General features: G+C 41.5%; 1 protein-coding gene across 4 annotated transcripts in view; it reads left to right on the plus strand.

Moving 5' to 3' along the window:
• The window catches only part of LOC148453487 (uncharacterized), a 586,638-nt gene extending 562,147 nt beyond the window's left edge, over positions 1–24,491 (plus strand). For all 4 annotated transcript variants that reach the window (XM_088462053.1, XM_088462055.1, XM_088462054.1 and 1 more), the window contains 2 exons: positions 16,017–16,082; positions 22,885–24,491. In XM_088462053.1, coding sequence (XP_088318179.1) covers positions 16,017–16,082; positions 22,885–23,213 — 395 coding nt within the window. In that variant the 3' untranslated portion in view covers positions 23,214–24,491. The remainder of the gene's footprint in view (positions 1–16,016; positions 16,083–22,884) is intronic.
• Positions 24,492–24,938: the final 447 nt, after the last annotated feature.

The raw sequence follows: 24,938 nt of genomic DNA on the forward strand, positions 1-24,938 counted from the left end.
CACAATGGCTTTGAAATGAAACAAACAAGATGTGCTTTATCTGCAGACTTTCAGATTTAATTTGAGGGTAATTACATCCAAATCAGGTGAACGGTGTAGGAATTACAACGGTTTCTATATGTGCCTCCCACTTTTTAAGGGACCAAAAGTACTGCGACAAACTAAACAATCCTAAATCTAACTTTCACTTTTTAATACTTTGTTGCAAATCCTTTGCAGGCAATTACAGCCTGAAGTCTGGAACGCATAGACATCACCAGACGCTGGGTTTCATCCCTGGTGATGCTCTGCCAGGCCTCTACTGCAAATGTCTTCAGTTCCTGCTTGTTCTTGGGGCATTTTCCCTTCAGTTTTGTCTTCATCAAGTGAAATGCATGCTCAATCGGATTCAGGTCAGGGGATTGACTTGGCCATTGCATAACATTCCACTTTTTAGCCTTAAAAAACTCTTTGGTTGCTTTTGCAGCATGCTTCGGGTCATTGTCCATCTGCACTGTGAAGCGCTGTCCAATGAGTTCTGAAGCATTTGACTGAATATGAGCATATAATATTGCCCGAAACACTTCAGAATTAATTCTGCTGCTTTTGTCAGCAGTCACATCATCAATAAATACAAGGGAACCAGTTCCATTGGCAGCCATACATGCCCACACCATGACACTACCACCACCATCCTTCACTGATGAGGTGGTATGTTTTGGGTCATGAGCAGTTCCTTTCCTTCTCTTCTCTTTCAATCACTCTGGTACAAGTTGATCTTTGTCTCATCTGCCAATAGGATGTTGTTCCAGAACTGTAATGGCTTTTTTAGGTGTTGTTTGGCAAACTCTAATCTGGTCTTCCTGTTTTTGGGGCTCACCAATGGTTTACATCTTGTGGTGAACCCTCTATATTCACTCTTGTGAAGTCTTCTCTTGATTGTTGACTTTGACACATATACATCTACCTCCTGGAGAGTGTTCTTGATTTGGCCAACTGTTGTTAAAAGGGTTTTTCTTCACCAGGGAAATAATTCTTCTGTCATCCACCACAGTTGTTTTCAGTGGTCTTCCGGGTCTTTTGGTGTTGCTGAGCTCTCCGGTGCGTTCTTTCTTTTTAAGAATGTTCCAAACAGTTGTTTTGGCCACACCTAATGTTTTTGCTATCTCTCTGATGGGTTTGTTTTGATTTTTCAGCCTAATGATGACTTGCTTCACTGATAGTGACAGCTCTTTGGATCTCATATTGAGAGTCGACAGCAACTGATTCCAAATGCAAATGTCACAGCTAGAATCAACTCCAGACCTTTTACCTGCTTAATTGATAATGAAATAACGAGGGAATAGCCCACACCTGTCCATGAAATAGCTTTTGAGTTGATAGTCCCATTACTTTTGACCCCTTAAAAAGTGGGAGGCACATATAGAAACCATTGTAATTCCTACACCGTTCACCAGATTTGGATGTAATTAACCTCAAATTAAATCTGAATGTCTGCAGGTAAATCACATCTTGTGGTGGTGACTAGAGGCCAAAATATGAAAATTCTGTCAATGTCCCAATATTTATGCACCTGACTGCATCACATGAGAACATTGATGATTACTGATATATCAGTACTCATCATTATTCTCTTGTAATATATCAGTAATCATCATTGTATTGTTCTCATGCGATATTTCAGTACTCTAGCACCCACTCTGGGTCATATAATTACAAATTGGTGTACTGCATGATAACAGCACATGTATAAGCTGAGAGCTAACTCACCTCGGAGGTACCCCGGAAACCTCCACATGGCACTATAAGGACCAGCACATCCTCCCAATGCTGGCTCCCTTCGTGCCTCTCATTACTGCAAACAAAAAATATGGTGGTTGCTCAGATCAGCTTAATGACATAGCACAGGTGCTTGTAAAGGGCGGGTTTACACTGAACACAGAAAAAAGGGATTTACCCTCCAGCACTCTGTAGCACAATCAAAAAATACTTAAATCCTACATGATAATAGAGATTCAGAGGTATTAGTTACATACATTTGCAAATATATGAATAAGCGCCAGGCCATCGTCAAGACTCCTCTATACTGGCGTCCCTAACATTAAGGGTACACGTTCGAGAAGCAAGGCACCCCAAAAAATTCCAGCCAAGGACCATCCCCAGGACATCACACGAAAAGGGGAAAAAATGTGATAGTGAAGTGTAAAAGGATAAATGTGTAAGGATAAACCAATAAGTGTTAATAAGTGTTCATTCGTAATTAATTGTCTGTGTGGCACAGGAGAATACAGATGGAGATGGGTGGAGTGTATAAATTAATGTGAGGGTGCCGTGGTGTAATTCCCGCTTTGGTGCAAATGGCTCACCTCCGCCTGATAAGGTTTCTTTAGATGCATCTCTGTTACAGTCTCCTGGGAGTGGTCCCACAGTAGGATGTAGATGGCACTGTGGTAGCCACCATGGTGGGACGGGATCAAATATGTTGACCAGTAGGTCCAGAGTCTCCCTCTGCTTAGACAGTCGGCTGGATAATCTCCGTCTGGGGATCCCGTGTGTGAGCGGCAGAGCTCAGTAGCCAGCCGCCAAGGTAACACTGTGTGCGACCGCAAAGTGTCTCAGCTTAGTTACACCAAAGTGTCGGAGATGATCGGAGTGATGGAGAATGTAGTGGGACGTGGATAATGCGTCTTGGATTAGGCAGAATTGAAGGCAGCCCGTGCGCCTTAACGCATTTCTCTGGGACTTTTTCTCCCAGTTTCATCAGAAGGAGGACATAGATGCTTTGAAGTACTAAATCAGGTTTATATAGGGCTTGTGGTTACACCCCTTTTCATTCATTCATTAATTAGTGTACACCTGTAATAATAGAGTCTCCATGCATTCCAAAGGATTCAAAAGTAAAAGACCGTACAGATAAAAATGAGAATAAAGAAAATAATAAATAAAATTACATGTTTGATATGCATACTTTACAGAACAAATGTATATATATATATATAAAAAGAAAAAGAACCGGGTTTTTCTTAAACAAATTAATTATTATTAAATCGACGACACTGGTAAGGATACAAATGATAAATTATAAATATACTGTGTCTAAGATACTCCTTAAAGAGGGACACAAGAGCCACAGAAAAATATTACTGGATTAAAAGAACCTAATGCTCTTTTATTTATTGATTAATGTAAATACTATATCCAAAAGTTTATTTCACCTTAGTGGAGTCTGAGACACAGATTCGATCCGTAATACTTTTAATTTATTTATTTGATTATTTACTTTTAAACATACTAGTGATATATTATATATTGATATTTTTATACTCACAATATAGTGTGTACCCCTGTACTGAAAGAAAAATATTCCACAATTATATTCCATATTTAAAAATATAAAAATATTCCATAATTATTTGCACATAGTTGCAAAGGTCACAGAGGACTTAAAATCTAACCATGGGCCCCAAACAGCACAATATTCTTTGTTTCTTTCCACCCCCAATAGGAGATCATCCATGGTCATATAGAGATCCAATCAATCAAACCATTCGTGGATGGTAAATGGTGAAACAGATCTCCAGTGAACAGGGATCACCGCCTTGGCAGCACTATTAAGATGCTTAAGTAGAGACTTTTTATAAGCCGCTATAGAACCAGAAACTAGAGGTACAATAACCGAAAGGAGGGATCGGTAGGTGTACCTCCACCTAAAAGTATATCACATAGGGAGAAAACTTTCTTCCAAATGGGTTTTCTAATTGCGCAATCCCACCATATATGTAATGGAGAACTAGACTACATCTCCAACAGCTATTAGACATGTTGGGGAACATTTTCGCCAAAGTTAGGGGGCAGCGATACCAACGAGACAGGACCTTAAATTTTGTTTCTATTACGGAGTAACTGACGGAACATGAGAAGGTAGTGACAAAAACCTTCTGCCAGTCCTTCGGAATTAATTGGAGTTGCAGTTCACGTTCCCAATCCCCTGTAAATTTAGGCAGGGTTGAGAAAGAGTTCTCCATCAGAAGTGTATAGCCTCTGGAGAGGAAGTGCATCGGGCGGGCAAACGCCAGACACATTTCCTCAAAGGCAGTCAAAGGTCTACCACCAGCCACTCGTAGGTCACTGCACTGGGCATAATGTTTTAACTGTAGGTAATGCCAAACCTCAGAGCTTGGCAAGGACCATTCTGTCTGTAATTCACAAAAGGGCAATACACCTGTACTTCTCACCAGCTGGCCTACACGCGTCACTCCCAGCTGAAACCACACTTTAAAACTAGTTGTTAATGTACCTGGAGGAAAGTCAGGGTTTTCAAACAGTGGAGTCAGAGGCGAGAACAGGGAGGAGATCCAGGGCTGTCTCCGTAACTTATTCCACCTTGTCAATGTTGGGCCAATAGTGGGATGAGTTATAATGGAAAATTTGGACAACCAAGGATATATAGATATTGAAGTTGAAAGGGAATGATTTTCTAAGATGACCCACTGCTTACCTTCCTCTAATCTAAACCAGTAAAGTATCCTAGCAAGCATAATGGCATCTTAGTATGTAGGGAAATGAGGAAGTTGAAAGCCCCCTAAATGTTTTTGTCGAAACAGAATGTCATGTTTAAAACGAGGTCTGCATCCTCCCCACACAAAATCTCTCACCAGTCTATGGAGGTCAAGAAACCACTTTTTTGGTATATGAATAGGAAGAGCCTGTAATAAATAGAGCACCCTCAGGAGAATATTCATTTTCACTATACTGATTCTTCCGAACCATGAAAAATTTTTGCGTTGCCATTCCTCAAGTTCTAGTCTAAGATTTTGAAGTAGAGGAGAAAAATGATCCGCAAAGAGACGGGATAGATCAGTATTTAGGACCACCCCCAGATATTTCGAACTAGACAGACGCCAGGCAAAATCAAAGGACTGTTTCAGCATGGAAACAGAGTGGGGGGTGTTGACAGATTAACAGCCACAGATTTTGAGTAATTCACCTTAAAATTTGATAGTAGGCCAAATCTATTGAATTCAGCCATGAGGTTGGGGATCGAGATGACTGGGTTTGATAAAATCGCCAGTAAATCATCGGCGAATAATGCCAATTTATATTCTTTATTCCCAACTATAAAGCCTGAGATGTCGGAGTTGCGTCGTATAGTGCGGGTTAGAGCCTCCATACAAAGTATGAAAATAAGGGGGGAAAGGGGGCACCCTGGCGTGTGCCATTGTTAATTAATACTGGCTCTGACAGAGAACCGTTAATTTTAATACGGGCAGTGAGGTATCGATACAATGTCATTATCCTCTGAAAAGAAATAGGACCCAGGCCCAGGTGAGACAATAAGCCCTGCATAAAAAGCCAATTAATCCTGTCAAAGGATTTCTCAGCGTCGATGGAAATTAGCACCATCGGGATAATGCTGCTGGAAGCCAAGTGCATGAGGTCAATGATCTTGGCGGTGTTATCACGAGCCTCTCAGGCCGGTACGGACCCCACCTGATCAAAGTGAATGAGCATGGGGAGCAGTGTTTTAAGTCTGTTGGCAATCAGTTTGGCAAATAGTTTCACATCTGCATTGAGAAGTGAGATTGGGCGATAACTGGGGCACTGAGCATGGTCCTTACCCACTTTATGAATAACTGCAATATGTGCTTCCAAGGACTGGGCTGAAAAACATTTATCTGTGGAAATCTCGTTAAAGGCTTGGAGCATTTTGGGGAGCAACATTTCACCAAAGGTTTTATAGTAGAAAACTGTGAAGCCATCAGGTCCTGGGCTTTTGCCAGAGGGGGTAGACTTAAGGGCCTCTTTTAATTCCGTTAGGGAAAATGGGATATCGAGCCAAGACTGGTCAGCTGGAAACAGCTTGGGGAAATCGGAGTCCTGGAGATACTGGACCACTACATCTCGGCAGGAGGCAGACTCCTCAAGATTTTGGGGATCAGAGAGCTTATAAAGTTTGGAGTAATAATAGTGGAAAGCTGTTGCAGTATCTTGAGTTAGAGTATGACCTTTACCAGATGAGTCCTTAATCGTCTGAATATAAGAAGTGGCCCTCTCTGTACGAAGAGCCCTTGCTAAATATTTGCCGGGTTTATTGCCCCACTGGAAAAAGCGGTTTCTGCATAACCTGAAATCACATTTTATTCTATTGAAGAGCAGTTTGTTCAGAGCAGCTCTTGTCTCTTTTAATTCAGCTGACACTGTGTCGGAGGGGGCTGATTTATGGGAGGTTTGTAGGTCCTTAAGTTTCTGTAAGAGGAGAAGTTTCTGACCCTCTTTTTAGCATGGAACCCAATTGGATTAATTTACCCCTTAAAACACATTTGTCGACCTCCGACACTGTGACCCCGAGACCTCTGGGGTTTCATTGAGGGAAAAATAGTCACTAATAGTTTCAGTCACCTGCGATTTACAACGGGTATCAGTAAGAATAGTTTAATTTAGTCGCCACGTGCACTGCTTAGCGTAGGGATAGGAGGTTGTCAACATCAGAGAGATAGGGGCATGGTTAGACCATGTTATTGGGCCAATGGAAGTATGTCTAAGTAAATGGAGGAACCTATGTGACAAGAAAAAGTAGTCTAGTCTTGTGTAAATGTTATGGGGAGTAGAGTAAAAGGTGTAGTCACTAACATCTTGATTCTGGTGCCTTGATGTGTCAACCAGCTGGTGTTCATGTAGGGTGCGCCTTACCTCACGGTGAAATTTAGAGGAACATCTGGCAGAGACACTAGAGACATCAAGTTCCGGCTGTACAGTCCAATTCATATCTCCCACCACAAGTATACCTTCCACCACAGAATCCACCTTATCCAACATCCTGTCAATGAAGGCTGGTTGGTTCTGGTTAGGGACATAGAGATTAACAAACGTATACGATTGACCATATGATTTGCATTTGATTAAAAGAGCCCTACCCTCATCTAGGCTAAATCTTTCGAGATCTTGGAACGGGAGTCGCCGGGAAAATCCAAATTTGCAACCCCTAATGTTTTACCTTTACTATTATTGCTAAAGAAGGTCAAGGGAAAGTTACAGTCCTTAAGTAGGGGAGCAGCACCACGTTTAAAGTTGTTTCCTGTATAAAGGCTACGTCTGACCTTGCAGCATATAAATCTCGGAGAGCTATTAGTCACTCATTTCAGTACATCGCTGCTCGGAGTTCTACAGAATTAGGTTTTAGAGTATGTCTCATTTACTGCCCCTCTGGAGATGGAAAGATATTTCTACAAGAAATTACAGACACTGTTGCTGTACTATTTCAAAAGATGGCTGATCTTTAGGGATTTCAATGCATGGGTTGATGATGAGCTCTCACACCTTGGCCAAGACCTTCTGTGCACAATGAGTGCTTCGGGCCTCACACAAGTCATTCCTTCTGTTACACATAAAAGTGGTCACACTCTTGATCTTGTCTTCCAGACTGGATTAGAAGTCTCTGACCTAAAAATAAACTCAGTCATGTGGTCAGACCACCATTCAATTTGGTTCTCAGTTGCACCCTGTCAAAATTGGACTTTTCCCATGCAGTTGATCAGGTATTCAAGGAGGGGTATGACTCACCCCAGGTGCTTGCAGCAAACCTGGATCTCTCTGCAGTAATGGGGGCCTGTGAAGATTCTTGTTCCCTAGTACATTACTATAATAGGGCTGTGATGCCTGCAATTGATATTTTCACACAGGTGCGCATGCGACCTCGCATACCACAACGTCATGCTCCTTGGTTTGATAACAGTGTTAGTGTGTTAGTGAACTCAAGAAAAAGGGGTCATAGACTTTAAAGATGATGGAGGAAGACTAACCTGGTAGAGGATAAACTAAAGCTTATTAAGAATATTGAAGGATATCAATCCACAATCATCCACAAAAAATAGAGGGCCTGAATCAGGGCCCTCCTACCTCTTATTGGAGCTGCCTCCTGGCCGCTCGCATAGCTGTGGGTGACAGCTATAGCGAGCGGCCAAAATGATGGTCGCGATGGTCAAGACCATCGTGACCATCGGGCTTGCGACGAGACCCTGCGGTAGGGTCTTGCTGCCGCAAGCCCAGGAGTGCTTTTGGCTCTATCAGAGCCAAAAGCACTCCCACTGACATCACTAGTTATGTCAGTGGGGCCGGCCCCAGACGGTAGGCGTTCCCATGGGAACGCCTCCGTCTGGGCAGCAACGCCCCAGGCACGCCCACCAAAGGGGACGTGCTGTCAATCAAAATCAACAGCACGCCCCCTTTGGTGCGAGACCCATAGCGACGGCTTGGCCATCGCTATTCAGGTCTCGCGCATGCGCACGACGGAGCTCCCTCCGTCATGCACATGCGCACTAGGGCACCATTGACCTGCTTGCGAGCGCTCGCGATCGGATCAGAATCAGGCCCAGAGTTCCTGTCAAATGAGATCATGGCAGTAAACAATAGGTAGCTCAGCTTTTCCGATCAGTGGAGATGCTTTACAAGCCAGCATGCCTGCAGCCTGATGAATTTCTCTCCCAGTCAGGATGCAATGAGTTTGCAAACTTCTTTGCAGATAAAGTATCATCCATTAGGGCTGGAATCCCTACAGTGCCATCAAAGGAGTGTCAAGCCTGCCAAGGTAAGCCACCTGTCTCCATGGAACAGCTCTCACCCAATGGATGTATAAGGGAATACTGATACTTTGAATCCAGTCCACGCAACTACCTTACTGATTGTTACACCTCCTGCTTTGAAGTCGAGCCACCACAGCAGACAGTGAGACCTTTTCGGCTTTTAAAACAAGAGCTTTCTTCAGCGCGCAGTGAGACTGCACTGAACATTACTGGTCTGTTTGGAAAGACACGTTCATAAGGTAACATCCCACGAGCGTGACCAACGCTATTTCCGGACCGGCATCTCTCCTAAACATCTTTTAAAACAAGAGGGAGCTGGGTAACTATACCGGGATGATCTATTGTCTGCATAAGCATCATCTTTCCTATTTGCCGCATCAGCATAGACTGTGGCTCGTATTACTTACTACCACTGGAGTGGGACATTGATGTAATATCTTTATTCTCAGGAGGAGCTATCATGACTTTATGCCAGCATCGGTTTACTGATTCTGAGGTCTCTAACCCCCTTTGTGGTACAATATCACTCTGAGCTGACATCCTAATGAAGTGATTTATTATTATGTTTTATTATATGTTACAAATGTAATGTATTGTGTGAGACAATTTATTTAGCCTTATAATTGCTGCTTTTTTATGTTTCTTAAGTGATCTTAATAAATTGTGATATTGAATATACCTGATTTTGTAGTTCACATCTAGCGCTCCCTAAAGGTGAACCATGTGTTGATTCACCCTTTTCCATTTCTATATAATTCATTGGCTTAATTAGAGGCTAGTATTGGGTAGCAGCTGTGAGATATATTTCATACATTTTTATTGTTCTTACTTGTTTTTTACTCTGAGCGCCCGGTTGTGCTATTTTGTCAATTGATGTATAAGACATTGATGAAGTTATCCAAATGTTACGACCCACCACCTGTTATGCCTCAACCAGGCTTCTAAAAAGGACATAATTGCCCCAGTATTTGCAAAAATATTTCAATGCTACATGCAGACAGACATTGTCCTTAACCACTCAAGGGAGCAAGTGTTAGACCTCTTAAAGCCCAGTTAGGTACCGACTGCATGATCAACTACAGACTGGTATCATACCTTCCTTTTCTAGAAAATTTTATTGAGAAAGTTGGCACAACTTAACTGGAAACCCATTTGTCAACCCATGTTATTTATTATCTATTCCAGTCAGGATTCAGGACAAGACATAGCACCGAAACAGCCCTGGTATGTGTGTTTAATGTTCTTCTGATGGCAAGAGACAGAGGTGATTGTTTAATCTTAATCCTTCTTGGTCTCTGCAGAATTTGATACTGTGGATCACGGGATTCTAATTGAGCACCTGAAAAATGTCTGTGAAGTGGGTGGCACAGTCCGTAGCTGGTTCATACCACTTCTCACTGGCAGGTGAAGGGGAGATTCTTCTCACCGGCAGGTCACAGAGTTTCTTTTCATCTGGCAGGTTACAGAGAGTTTCTTCTCACCGGCAGGTCACAGAGTTTCTTTTCATCTGGCAGGTCACAGAGAGTTTCTACTCCTCCGGCAGGTCACAGAGAGTTTCTACTCACCGGCGGGTCACAGAGAGTTTCTACTCATCCGGCAGGTCACAGAGTGTTTCTACTCATCCGACAGGTCACAGAGAGTTTCTTCTCATCCGGCAGGTCACAGAGAGTTTCTTCTCATCCGGCAGGCCACAGAGTTTCTTCTCATCCGGCAGGTCACAGAGAGTTTCTTTTCATCCAGAAGGTCACAGAGAGTTTCTACTCACCGGCAGGTCACAGAGAGTTTCTACTCACCGGCAGGTCACAGAGAGTTTCTTCTCATCCCGCAGGTCAAAGAGAGTTTCTACTCACCGACGGGTCACAGAGAGTTTCTTCTCACCGGTGGGTCACAGAGAGTTTCTTCTCATCCGGCAGGTCACAGAGAGTTTCTACTCACCGGCAGGTCACAGAGAGTTTCTACTCACCGGCGGGTCACAGAGAGTTTCTTCTCACCGGCGGGTCGCAGAGAGTTTCTACTCACCGGGAGATCACAGAGAGTTTCTTCTCACCGGTAGGTCACAGAGAGTTTCTTCTCACCGGTAGGTCACAGAGAGTTTCTTCTCACCGGCAGGTCACAGAGAGTTTCTTCTCACTGGCAGGTCACAGAGAGTTTCTACTCATCGGCAGGTCACAGAGAGTTTCTACTCATCGGCAGGTCACAGAGAGTGTCTACTCACCGGCAGGTCACAGAGAGTTTCTACTCACCGGCAGGTCAGAGAGAGTTTCTTCTCATCTGGCTGGTCACAGAGAGTTTCTTCTCATCCGGCTGGTCACAGAGAGTTTCTTCTCATCCGGCAGGTCACAGAGAGTTTCTTTTCATCCGGCAGGTCACAGAGAGATTCTTCTCACCAGCGGGTCGCAGAGAGTTTCTACTCACCGGGAGGTCACAGAGAGTTTCTTCTCACCGGCAGGTCACAGAGAGTTTATTCTCACCGGCCGGTCACAGAGCGTTTATTCTTAACCGGCAGGTCACAGAGAGTTCTTCTCATCCAGCAGGTCACAGAGAGTTTCTTCTCACCGGCAGGTCACAGAGAGTTTCTTCTCATCCGGCTGGTCACAGAGAGTTTCTAATCACCGGCAGGTCACAGAGAGTTTTTTCTCATCTGGCTGGTCACAGAGAGTTTCTTCTCATCTGGCTGGTCACAGAGAGTTTCTTCTCATCTGGCAGGTCACAGAGAGTTTCTTCTCATCCGGCAGGTCACAGAGAGTTTCTTCTCACCGGCAGGTCACAGAGAGTTTATTCTCAGCCGGCAGGTCACAGAGAGTTCTTCTCATCCAGCAGGTCACAGAGAGTTTCTTCTCATCCAGCTGGTCACAGAGAGTTTCTTCTCACCGGCAGGTCACAGAGAGTCTCTTCTCAGCCGGCAGGTCACAGAGAGTTTCTTCTCAGCCGGCAGGTCACAGAGAGTCTCTTCTCAGCTGGCAGGTCACAGAGCGTTTCTACCCACTGGCAGTCACAGAGAGTTTCTACTCACCGGCAGGTCACAGAGAGTTTATTCTCACCGGCAGGTCACAGAGAGTTTCTTCTCACTGGCAGATAACAGAGAGTTTCTTCTGGAGCATCACCAGTGCCACTTCCATTTGATGTCCCGCTGGGTACTATGCTATCTCCCATGCTCTTTCAATTATACATGCTACCACTGGGTGAAATAACGTCATGGCCTGGGCTACCACTAGCAGATGATACACAACTGTACCTGTCCTTTGTTCTAGGTACTGGGAACCCCATAACAACTCTAAATATCTGTCTAGCTCTGTACCAGCAATGCTCTCCCCGCACTTTTTAGGGTATTTTTCGCAATAAAAACCCTGAGAATGTGACCACCTCCTGCTACCCCCCACCCTCCCAATGCGCTAACACCTGCACGCTGCTGCACACAGGTTTCGTTGTCTGGCTGTTTCTTTCTGATACCCCAGTCAGCTGATCTGTGCTGTATGTAACCTGAGATGCCAGCTGGAAATTCCACAGCATCAGATGACTGGGGTCACAGGAGCCAGACACCATCCCTGGCTGCAGCAGGTGAGTCTTAGCTTATTATTTTCTTTTTTAACTCTTTATTTTGTTCAGTGATCAGCCTGTGGTCTATTTAGACACACATGGCTGATTACTGGTGGCAGCTCTGAGCTATGACCTGGCAGACAAAGCAGAGTTGGAGTAGGGGAAATGGGAGAGAAGCCATAATAACGCCATCTGAAGATGGCGTTATTATCACAGGACTCATTCCGCTATTTTTTTTTACAATTTAATTTTAGTAAATTTGGGCAGATTGCATTTTCCATACTTGTAATGAGAAATGTGATCTGCTTACTAAATAAATTGTGAATTTAGGGCTTGGAAGAGAATTCTGGGAATTTCCAAAATCCCTTTCATACACTCAGGTGATACTAAAATATTGTAAAAAGGGTGTGAAAATCCATTATTTTAGTAAAAATAATACTGATAAATATACCCGTATGTAACAACATACAGCAGTATTTGTTACATTTGTATCTTTTTATCCTTTTGTTAGTTTTGTTTAAATAAGAGATTTTATTTGACTACTGGGGTCCCTGTGTGGTCACAATATCAAATTAAATCTCCATTTAATAACATAGCTTCAATCTTCATTCTTTTCATAGCAATACTCTTAGAGATTTTACATGTAATTATACTTGATGGATCACTTAGAGTATTATCATTCCAGTAGTATTACCATGCCAGTAGTATTACCATTCCAATAATATTATCTTTCCAGTAGTATTACCATTCCAATAGCATTATCATTCCAGTAGCATCATCATTCCAGTAGTATTACCATTCCACTAGTATAACCATTCCAGTAGTATTATCATTCCACAGAAAAAAAGAGATTCCCTCCAGCACACTGTAGCAATATTAGCAAAAATACTTGAATCCTGTATGATAATAGAAATTCCGACGTATTGGTTGCATACATTTGCAAATATATGATTAAGTGCCAGGCCAGCGTCAAGGCTCCTCTATACCGGCATCCCTAACATTAAGGGGTTCATGTCCGAGGCTCCGGGCAGCCCAAAAGAATCCAGCCAAGCACCACTACCAGGGAATCACACAAAAAATGGAAGAAAGGTGATAATGAAGTGTAAAGTATAGATCTGTCAAGATAATCAATAAGTGTTAATATAATAAGAAAGAATTAAAATTACATAAATAAACAAATAGAAATGTGATGAAAAAATATGTGAATTAAGTGGTGATGCCATGATAAAGGCCCAGCCAGAGCAACTCCGGGGGCCCAACGCCCAAACGCTCACCCCAAAATAATTATAGCTACAAAATAGTAGCACCCACTATGGGTCATATAATTACAATTAATGTGCTGCATGATAACAGCACATGTATAAGCTGAGAGCTGACTCACCTAGGAGGTACCCCAAAAACCTCCAAATGGCACTATATGGACCAGCACATCCTCCCAATGCTGGCTCCCTTTGTGTCTCTCATTACTACAAATAGAAAGTATTTTAATAACATAGCTTCAATCTTCATTCTTTTCATAGCAATACTCTTGGAGATTTTACATATAATTATATTTGATGGATCACTGAGTATTACCATTCCAATAGTATTATCATTCCAATAGTGTTATCATTCCAGTAGTATTACCATTCCAGTAGTATTACCATTCCAGTAATATTACCATTCCAGTAGTATTACCATTCCAGTAATATTATCATTCCAGTAGTATGACCATTCCAGTAGTATGACCATTCCAGTAGTATTACCATTCCAGTAATATTACCATTCCAGTAGTATTACCATTCCAGTAATATTACCATTCCAGTAGTATTACCATTCCAGTAGTATTATTATTCCAGTAGTATTACCATTCCAGTAGTATTACCATTCCAGTAGTATTATCATTCCAGTAGTATTACCATTCCAGTAGTATTACCATTCCAGTAGTATTATCATTCCAGTAGTATTACCATTCCAGTAGTATTACCATTCCAGTAGTATTATCATTCCAGTAGTATTACCATGCCAGTAGTATTATCATTCCAGTAATATTATCATTCCAGTAGTATTACCATTCCAGTAGTATTATCATTCCAGTAGTATTACCATTCCAGTAATATTATCATTCCAGTAGTATTACCATTCCAGTAGTATTATCATTTCAGTAGTATTATCATTCCAGTAATATTATCATTCCAGTAGTATTACCAGTCCAGTAGTATTATCATTTCAGTAGTATTATCATTCCAGTAGTATTATCGTTCCAGTAGTATTATCATTCCAGTAGTATTATCATTCCAGTAATATTATCATTCCAGTAGTATTATCATTCCAGTAGCATTATCATTCCAGTAGTATTACCATTCCAGTAGTATTACCATTCCAGTAGTATTACCATTCCAGTAGTATTATCATTCCAGTAGTATTACCATTCCAGTAGTATTATCATTCCAGTAGTATTACCATGCCAGTAGTATTATCATTCCAGTAGTATTACCATTCCAGTAATATTATCATTCCAGTAGTATTACCATTCCAGTAGTATTATCATTCCAGTAGTATTACCATTCCAGTAATATTATCATTCCAGTAGTATTACCATTCCAGTAGTATTATCATTTCAGTAGTATTATCATTCCAGTAATATTATCATTCCAGTAGTATTACCAGTCCAGTAGTATTATCATTTCAGTAGTATTATCATTCCAGTAGTATTATCATTTCAGTAGTATTATCATTCCAGTAGTATTATCGTTCCAGTAGTATTATCATTCCAGTAGTATTACCATGCCAGTAGTATTATCATTCCAGTAGTATTATCGTTCCAGTAGTATTATCATTCCAGTAATATTATCATTCTGATAGTAGATAAAAGTGATTGGACACTGACAGCTAATAGATCAGTGAGAAGTTATTGCCGTCAGTACATTGTAGGTCACCCCGTGTAGTGATTACTGCAGACACCCTTCTTGGTAAACAGTCCACAAGTTCCTGGACAGCAGTAGGCAGTATATTCTGCCATTCAGCCTTAATATAGTGACCAACTGTGACACTGAGAAAGGTTGGGGATAAGATCTGGACTCTGAGCTGGTCAGTCCATCCGGGATACTGAATTCTCTGTATACCAGTCCAGCGTCACCCTGGAAACATGACAGGTGGCATTGTCATCCTGATAAATACATTTGTTGTTTCTGTGGACCTGTAGGCGCATGGGGCTCCCTACCAAGTGTTCTTCTCGTAACCGCCACATTAGTGGCCATTTGGAACTTGTGTGTAATGGTGTGCATGGTACCATGAAGCTGGCGCAGGGGTGTCCAATCACTTTTGTCTACATAGTGTATTACCATTCCGATAGTTGGTACTTGAACTAGAGCATTAGATATATCAATCTCATTTGTCAGTGTGGGGTAACGCTATTCTCATACAATTCAACTTCTTTTATTTTCTTCCTATTGTCGCGGACTGAGCTGTGTGTAGTTTGTCGCAGTGCGATGCAGGTTTATTTCTTATCATTGTATTCTTTAATGTAGTTATTTTGCGGTTGTCACAAAGTGATCGGTGTAATTCTCTGCTACAGCGTCACCATCTTTTGTATTGATATTGTATTGTAGGGTTTATAATTTGTATTTTTCATCCCAGTTAGATACATACAGTACCTCGATATTCGCTGATGTAAGCCCAAATTCCTGTGTTGGTATCGCAGGGTAAGAGCCTGTCTGTGTGTGGCTAATTCAGGCTCTCAATAGTACATACAGTATAAATATCACACATTGCCATCCCAGTTATTGTTTGTGGCCAGATTAGCAGTAACAACACAAATGAGCAGCTTGGGTGCAGTTTCCTGGTTTAACTGCCCAACTCTATGGTCTAGCTACAGTTTCAGCTTATTACATGAGAACAATAATGGTTATTGATATATTACATGAGACCTTATTCTTTCAGATCAAACACCTTTACGATCTTCTGACATATTGTGGTCACCATCAAGTATTCGGCGATTTCCCAGAGGTAGGTTCTTCTATACTGTGTGTGACTGCTCTTCTGAATAATAGCCAGCAGGGGGCACTGCTTTAGGGTGTTCAATCCTTGCCTCAGTATGCGTGAGACTAAAGTCTTAAAGTGTTTAGAATGTGCCCAACCAGCCCCAATGGAGTGAAGGAAAAGCAGAAGGCAATATGCTGGTACTGTGCATTTTTGGGTGGTTTTGTATCTACTGTTTTAGAATTACTAATCCAGGGATTTAACTATCTCAAATATAGTATTCTAGAATCTAACAGTCCTGGATCTAATATTCTAGGATTTTATAGTCTTGGATCTAACAGTCCTGGATCTAATATTCCTGGATCTAATATTCTAGGATTTTATAGTCTTGGATCTAGTATTCCTGGATCTAATAGTCCTGGATCTAATATTCTAGGATCTTGTATTCTAAGATTTTATAGTCTTGGATTTAGTATTCCTGAATCTAGTATTCTATGATTTTATAGTTTTGGATCTAGTATTCTAGAATAAAAATTATTGTATCTATTATTCTAGAATATAACAGTCTTGGATCTTGAGTTCTAGAATGTAACAGGCTTGAATCTATAGCCATGGACAAAAGGTTTGAGAATGACACAAGAATTGGTTGTCACAAAGTCTGCTGCTTCAGTTTTTATGATGGCAATTTGCATATACTCCACAATGTCATGAAGAGTCATTAGATGAATTGCAAACTCCCTCTTTGACATGACAATTAACTTAATCCCAAAAACAACATTTCCACTGCATTTCAGCCCTGCCACAAAAGGACCAGCTGACATCATGTCAGTGATTCTCTCGTTAACACAGGTGAGAGTGTTGACAAGGACAAGGCTTGAGATCACTCTGTAATGCTGATTGAGTTAGAATAACAGACTGGAAGCTTTAAAAGGAGGGTGGAGCTTGAAATCATTGTTCTTCCTCTGTTAACCATGGTTACCTGCGAGGAGCCATTTATCGGATCAAGGAGAGTGGTTCAATAGTTGTGAAGAAGGCTTCAGGGCACCCAAAAACATCTCCTAAAGTTGATTCAGCTTTGGGATCGGGGCACCACCAGTGCAGATCTTGCTCAGGAATGGCAGCAGGCAGGTGTGAGTGCATCTTCACACACAGTGAGGCAAAGACTTTTGGAGGATGGCCTGGTGTCAAGAAGGGAAGCAAAGAAGCCACTTCTCTCCAGGAAAAACATCAGAGACAGACTGATTTTCTGCAAAAGGTACAGGGATTGGACTGCTGAGGACTGGGGTAAAGTTATTTTCTCTGATGAATCCCCTTTCAGATTGTTTGGGGCATCTGGAAAACGCTTGTCCGGAGAAGGAACGGTGAGCGCTACCGTCAGTCCTGTGTCATGCCAACAGTAAAGCATCCTGAGACCATTCATGTGTGGGGTGGCTTCTCAGCCAAGGGAGTGGGTCACTCACAATTTTGCCTAAGAATACAGCCATGAATAAAGAATGGTACCAAAACATCCTCCAAGAACAACTTCTCCCAACCATCCAAGAACAGTTTGGTGATGAACAATGTCTTTTCCAGCATGATGGAGCACCTTGCCATAAGGCAAAAGTGATAACTATATAATAATGAATCATGCGCTCCCAGTGATAAGCAGCTTTCTTTTAAATGGCCAGATCACTGGCCAGGTAAGGGTTAATGTATGCTAAAGAAGCGCTTGTATAGTGGATAGTGCTTAAATGTAATACCAGCAATAGTGAAACATACACACAATAACACTCAATACATATAACGTAGATAAATGTTTAAGCGCTTTCAGTGAAAAATGAAGTGTCCTGAAAAGGTTTCCCCATTAAGACGTGGGCGCTGGATACCAGGGTAAGTGGGATAAACTGACCCTACCTTTCCCTGTGTAAGATCTTCTCCGTGCGGGGGCTGGGTATGTCCAGGCGGCTGCAGTATAATCAGCTGTATGACAATTCCGTCTGCCGCTTGTAATATCAGTGGCTCGCCGGAGCAGCGTCTTTCTGCACTCTTCTGCCTGGTGGAAATCTGCCGTTCTCATGGAGAGGAATTCGCGCTCACTGGAATAGTGACGTCAGGGGTAGTCTAAACACCAACGCGTTTCATCCGGTAGGACTTTATCAAGGTGTTGCTGTAAAGCCCTTGTTCACCTTTTATCCTTGTGCTAGCCTGGTAATTGGCTGGTTAATTATGTCAATTAGACATGTCTCAATCCCGCATATTTAGCCGGATAACGGGATAAAAAGCTGGGCAATCTAAAAGTGTGCTTTTCTTTAATATGTATATACAATAAAAATGATGAATGAATTTTATTAATAAAATCTGTTTAAAAAGTAGTGTGCAGTTATAATTGGTTTAATAATAAGCCAATTAATGTGAATGTAAAATCACAGAATGCTAACAGACAAACATTTACATTACATTATCAGTAGAGTGTATCATGTTGTTCCATTTGTTGCTGGATTGTATTGGCCCCCTCTCCAATCTTTTTCCACATTTTTACACAGAAACAAAAAGGATTTAATCACTGTCTAAATTGTAAAGCCTGCAGGGAAACAGGCAAGAAATCCACCAAAACGATTACAGAATTTTGTTCCAATACGAACAAGAAAAAATTCAACATCACCCAGAGTTTGAGCTGCCACACCGAAGGTGTGGTTTACCTACTGGAATGTCCTTGCAGACTCCAGTATGTGGGCCGAACGATAAGACAATTAAAAACAAGAATAGGAGAACATGTTTACAACATACATAAAGGTCTAACCACACACAGTGTCTCCAATCACTTTTTGATGCACCATAACAAAGATCCTAAAGGAATGAAATATATGGCAATTAAAAATGTGGAAAAAGATTGGAGAGGGGGCCAATATATAGAAAAAATTTCAAGAACAGAAACTGAATGGATATACAGAATTGGAACCCTACACCCCAAGGGTCTAAATATAGACTTTGATTTAGGAGCTTTTCTCAAATTATAATCTGTATCAATTTTTCGTTTAAAGACTGATTGATTTTATATTTATTTATTTATTGTTAATATGATACAATCCAGCAACAAATGGAACAACATGATACACTCTACTGATAATGTAATGTAAATGTTTGTCTGTTAGCATTCTGTGATTTTACATTCGCATTAATTGACTCATTAGTAAACCAATTATAACTGCACACTACTTTTTAAACAGATTTTATTAATAAAATTCATTCATCATTTTTATTGTATATACATATTAAAGAAAAGCACACTTTTAGATTGCCCAGCTTTTTATCCCGTTATGCGGCTAAATATGCGGGATTGAGACATGTCTAATTGACATAATTAACCAGCCAATTACCAGGCTAGCACAAGGATAAAAGGTGAACAAGGGCTTTACAGCAACACCTTGATAAAGTCCTACCGGATGAAACGCGTTGGTGTTTAGACTACCCCTGACGTCTATATTCCAGTGAGCGCGAATTCCTCTCCATGAGAACGGCAGATTTCCACCAGGCAGAAGAGTGCAGAAAGACGCTGCTCCGGCGAGCCACTGATATTACAAGCGGCAGACGGAATTGTCATACAGCTGATTATACTGCAGCCGCCTGGACATACCCAGCCCCCGCACGGAGAAGATCTTACACAGGGAAAGGTAGGGTCAGTTTATCCCACTTACCCTGGTATCCAGCGCCCACGTCTTAATGGGGAAACCTTCTCAGGACACTTCATTTTTCACTGAAAGCGCTTAAACATTTATCTACGTTATATGTATTGAGTGTTATTGTGTGTATGTTTCACTATTGCTGGTATTACATTTAAGCACTATCCACTATACAAGCACTTCTTTAGCATACATTAAAAGTGATAACTAAGTGGCCTGGGGAACAACACATCGAAATTTTGGGTTCATGGCCAGGAAACTCCCCAGACCTTAATCCCATTGAGAACTTGTGGTCAATCCCCAAGAGGCGGGTGGACAAACAAAAACCTACAAATTCTGACAAACTCCAATCACTGATTAGGCAAGAATAGGCGGCCATCAGTCAGTATGTGGCCCAGAAGGTGAGTGACAGCATGCCAGGGCGAATTGCAGAGGTCATGAAAAAGAAGGGTTTACACTACAAATATTGACTTTTTGCATAAACTTAATGTAATTGTCAATAAAAGCCTTTGACACTTGTGAAGTGCTGTAATGTTACTTCAGTATACCATAGTAACATCTGACACAAAGGTCTAAAAACACTGAAGCAGCAAACTTTGTGAAAACCAATACTTGTGTCATTCTCAAAACTTTTGGCCAAGGCTGTGGTAATCTAGGATTTAACTGTCTTGGTTGTAGTATTTTAGGAATTTATAACAGGTTCTAGTGTTCCTGTGCCTAATATTCTTTTATATAGTATTCTAGCATTTAATAGTCTTGGATCTAGTATTCCTGGATCTAACAGTCTTGGTACTACTATTCAAGGTCTTAATAGTCTTGGATCTAGTATTCTCAGATCTAATAGTCTTGGAACTAGTATTTTAGAATCTAATAGTCCTGAATCTAGATTTCTAGAATATAACAATCTTGAATCTGGTATTCTAGAATATAACAGTAATAGTATTCTAGGGTCTAACAGTCTTGGATCTAGTATTCCTGGATCCAATAGTCTTGGATCTTGTATACTAAGATCCCACAGTTTTGGATCTAGTATTCTAGGATCTAATACTCTTGGATCTAATATTCCTGGAACTAAAGCTGGCCATACACCTGAGCGACCAGCATCCGATCAGCTTCACCATCCGACTCCCTGGAGCTTCCTGGCAGTCCCGGCGGCATATTTGTTGTTTTTCTTAGCACAGGATCTGTCGTATGATCGATCCTGTGCCTCATGCGCTCATCAGGGAAAATGTCATTGGAATTACATGAATGGACACACGATGCATCGCATGCACAAAATACACGGTACAATACGATGGATCATATGGGCTGCACATCTGATCATACGATCGTATCTTACTCCAAAATTACATGATTTTCACAGGATTCATCCTAAGGACTCGTCGAAAATTGGGCAATCAGCCCGAAATTGTGCAGGTGTATGGCCAGCATAATAGTCTTGGATTTAGTATTCTAGAATATAACAGTCTTGGAACCAATATTCTAGGATCTATCGGTCTTGAAAATAGTATTATAGGATCTAACAGTCTTGGATCTAGTATTTTAAGATCTAACAGTCTTCGAAGCAGTATTTAAGATCTAATAGTCTTGGATATGGTATTCCTGGATCTATTAGTTTAGTATTCTACAATATAACAGTCTTGAATTTAGTGTTCTAGGATCTAGCAGTCTTGGATACAGTATTCTAGAATAAAACAGTTTTGGATCTAGTACTCTAGGATTTAATAGTCTTGAATCTAGTTTTCTAGAATGTAACAATCTTAAATCGTGTATTCTAGAATATAACAGTCTTAGATCTAGTATTTGGATTGAAGAGTTTTGAAAACAGTATTCTAGGATCTAACAGTCTTGGATCTAGTATATTAGGATCTAATAGTCTTGGATCTAGTATTCATGGATCGAACAGTCTTGATCTAGTATTCCTGGATCTAATAGTATTGAAACTAGTATTCAAGATCTAACAGTCTTGGAACTAGAATTCTAGGATCTAATAGTCTTGGATCTAATATTCTAGAATATAGCAGTCTTGGATCTTGTGTTCCAGAATATAGCAGTCTTGGATCCAGTGTTCTAGAATATAACCTTTTTCAATCTAGTACTCTAGATTCTAATAGTCTTGGATCTAGTAGTCTAGAATAGAACAGTCTTGGATTTTGTGTTCCAGAATATATTTTAGAACAGAAGATCCAAGACTGCTATATTCTAGCACACAAGATCCAATACTGTAATATTCTAGACTTCTAGATCAAAAACTTAGATCTAGAGCACTAGATCCAATAATGTTATATTCTAGAACACATGATCCAAGACTTCTATTCTAGAATACTAGATTCAAGACTATTAGAGCCAGGAATACTAGATCAAAAACTGCTATATGCTAGGAAATTAGATCCATGATTGTTATATTCTAGAAGACAAAATCAAAGACTGTTATATTCTAGACGACTAGATCAAAAACTGTTATAGTGGTCTTTTATGTTGTGTTCTAGAAAATAACAGTATTGGGTCTAGTACTCTAGGATCTAGTGAATTTTTACACCTAGTTTTAGGCATAAAGTCAGAGGGAAATGTAAAAAAATGATTTCATCTCACTTCCATAACTTCAGAAGTGAAAGTTTTCTCTAATTTTCTGCCTAACACAAAGTGTCAGACCTACGCCACCAAAGATTACAGGATCTAGGGTTCTAGGATCTAGTAGACTAACATTTAAAAGTGTTGGATCATGTAAGAATTGTATGTTCTGGGATCTAGCAGTCTAGTAATCTAGCAGTTTTGAATGTAGTTTTTTTAATGGTCTAGTAGTTTAAGGCCTACGATTTTGGGTCTAATGATCTGGATTACACGGTAAACTAGATTGAAGACTTCTAGCAGTCCTAAATCTTGGATATAGAATCCAGGAATCTAACAGTCTAGGATCAATTTTCTTGTATTTAATGTCCTAAAATTTAGCAGTCTACTCTCTATTGTTCTAGGAACTAGTTTTTTGCATCTAGTGTTCTAGGACTGGAAGGTTAAAACGTATGAAGAAAACCTGGATTTCAGATGAGTGGATGAAGAATAAGCCCTCTGTAATGGGATCCCGGATTTATTAGCATGATTATGTTTATTTGCAATATCTCCTCTTCCTCAATCCTTTCACCTTCCTTATGTGACTTTTCCCTTTTATACAGGGAGGAGATGGAGGCACAGACCTCTTCATCCATTGCCTGAGCTAGAAGAGCCCAAGGACAAGGAAGAGGACCAGAAATCAGAACAGATGAAGCTGGAGATCTCACCAGAGCAGAAGCCCAGGATTTTGCGTCCACATCTGGGACTTGCAAAGTTTAGAAACTCCTACTCCATGGCTCGTCTAAAAAGGAAGCGTCGCCTGGCACTGCACATCCTGCGCATTGAGAGATTACTGCGGCGAGTCGACCATCGGCAGGAGCTGCTTCTCCAGAGAGCGGGACTCAGTGTGGACAAGAGTTACTGTGCTGATCCCCAGCCTCCAGAGACATAGGAGTTCACTGCTGTAAGACCCGGCGCTTCCCATCATGTTTAGGCCCAATAAAAGAGCAATGCTTTTACTGCCCGTGTCTTGCTAGGAATAGAATTGCCCTCCTAAGTCTAGGGCATAAGCACCATGAGAAGCGCCGGGTTGTTACAGCCCATAGAACGTATGTGAGACCAGAGTAACAATAATAAGGAAATAGCAGAAGTGTCCTCTCCGTCTGTTCAGCATTTATTTGTCTTTGTCTTGGCTCAGACCCCCTGATCTGCATCTGCTGCTCATCCCGTTTGTCTTCCATATTAAAGTAGGTGGGAACAGTCTGTAGCCACTCAGATCATGTGAATACGTATAGCAGCACAAAGTATTTCAGGAGCCAAGTATGCTTCACTTCTGGGAGGCAGTGACCTGTCCACTCATGTGATTTAGTTAATGAGAAGAGGGTTGTATCTAGCAATGCTTTGTGAGATGGGAATAGAGGTAACATGACGGTCAGAGTTATATAACAAAAAGAGCAGCACAGAGTATATCAGGAGATGAGTGATGTGTCAGTGAGGACAGGGCTGCATGTGACAGGGGCAGTGACATGATGTGAGGAGGGGAATGGAGGCAGCAGGAAGTCACAGACTGAGAGTTATATAGTGGGAGGAGCAGTGTCCCCAGCAGCACAGAGTATATCAGGAGATGAGTGATGTGTTAGTGAGGACAGGGCTGCATGTGACAGGGGCAGTGACATGATGTGAGGAGGGGAATGGAGGCAGCAGGAAGTCACAGACTACGAGTTATATAGTGGGAGGAGCAGTGTCCCCAGCAGCACAGAGTATATCAGGAGATGAGTGATGTGTTAGAGTGGACAGGGCTGCATGTGACAAGGGCAGTGACAAGATGTGAGGAGGGGAATGGAGGCAGCAGGAAATCACAGACTGAGAGTTATATAGTGGGAGGAGCAGGGTCCCCAGCAGTAGAGAGTATATCAGGAGATGAGGGATGTGTTAGTGAGGACAGGGAAATGATTTTAGGAACCGACCCGCTGATGTAGGAAATGTGTTGGAGGAACCTCTGTATGATAATAATGGCATATGGCCACATTGTCTGCAGTAGATGTCAGTGCTTTATGGATGCGCATCATTCAATATTTATCACTTTGAAGGCCGAGCACTATCAATGTCTCCTGTGTCGGTGATTGTCATCATGGTGATGTTGGGAAGCCGCAGCTGCTGTTACTATTTCTGGGTACACAGCCCCTATTATAGTCATAGGAAATATTGGTCTGGGCTGTTATGTGCCCCATCTGCATAAAATATATAAAAAACATATTTTCTGTTATCTAATACTTTTATTTTTATATGGAAATGATATATCATGGATAGATCTGTCTGACTGACGTAACATTGTGATGTGTGTGTGTCCCAGGATCTAAAGCTGAAATCACACAGATAGTGTCAGACAGGATCCTGATACACCTAGGACCTCATTCAGAGTCTCTTGCTAGTGCTGTGCGCTCCCAAGCGGCATGATGGTTTGCATACGCGCATGCGCACACATCGTTCTGCACGTTCGCGAACTACTCTGCGTTTGCAGGCTGCTCGCTCGCCCAGCAAAGACAGCCCAGTGTAATGAGTGACAGGAGAGGCCGTTTGTGGGTGGTAACGGGCAGGACACTAATAACGGGAGTGTGGCGGTGCGAACGCAGGCGTGCCTGAATGTTTCAACGCCGTTTTAGAGGTGTGCATAATT

The sequence above is a fragment of the Taudactylus pleione genome, unplaced genomic scaffold (genome assembly GCF_031769625.1).
Source record: "Taudactylus pleione unplaced genomic scaffold, aTauple2 ptg001142l, whole genome shotgun sequence".
In the NCBI taxonomy this organism is placed as follows: domain Eukaryota; kingdom Metazoa; phylum Chordata; class Amphibia; order Anura; family Myobatrachidae; genus Taudactylus; species Taudactylus pleione.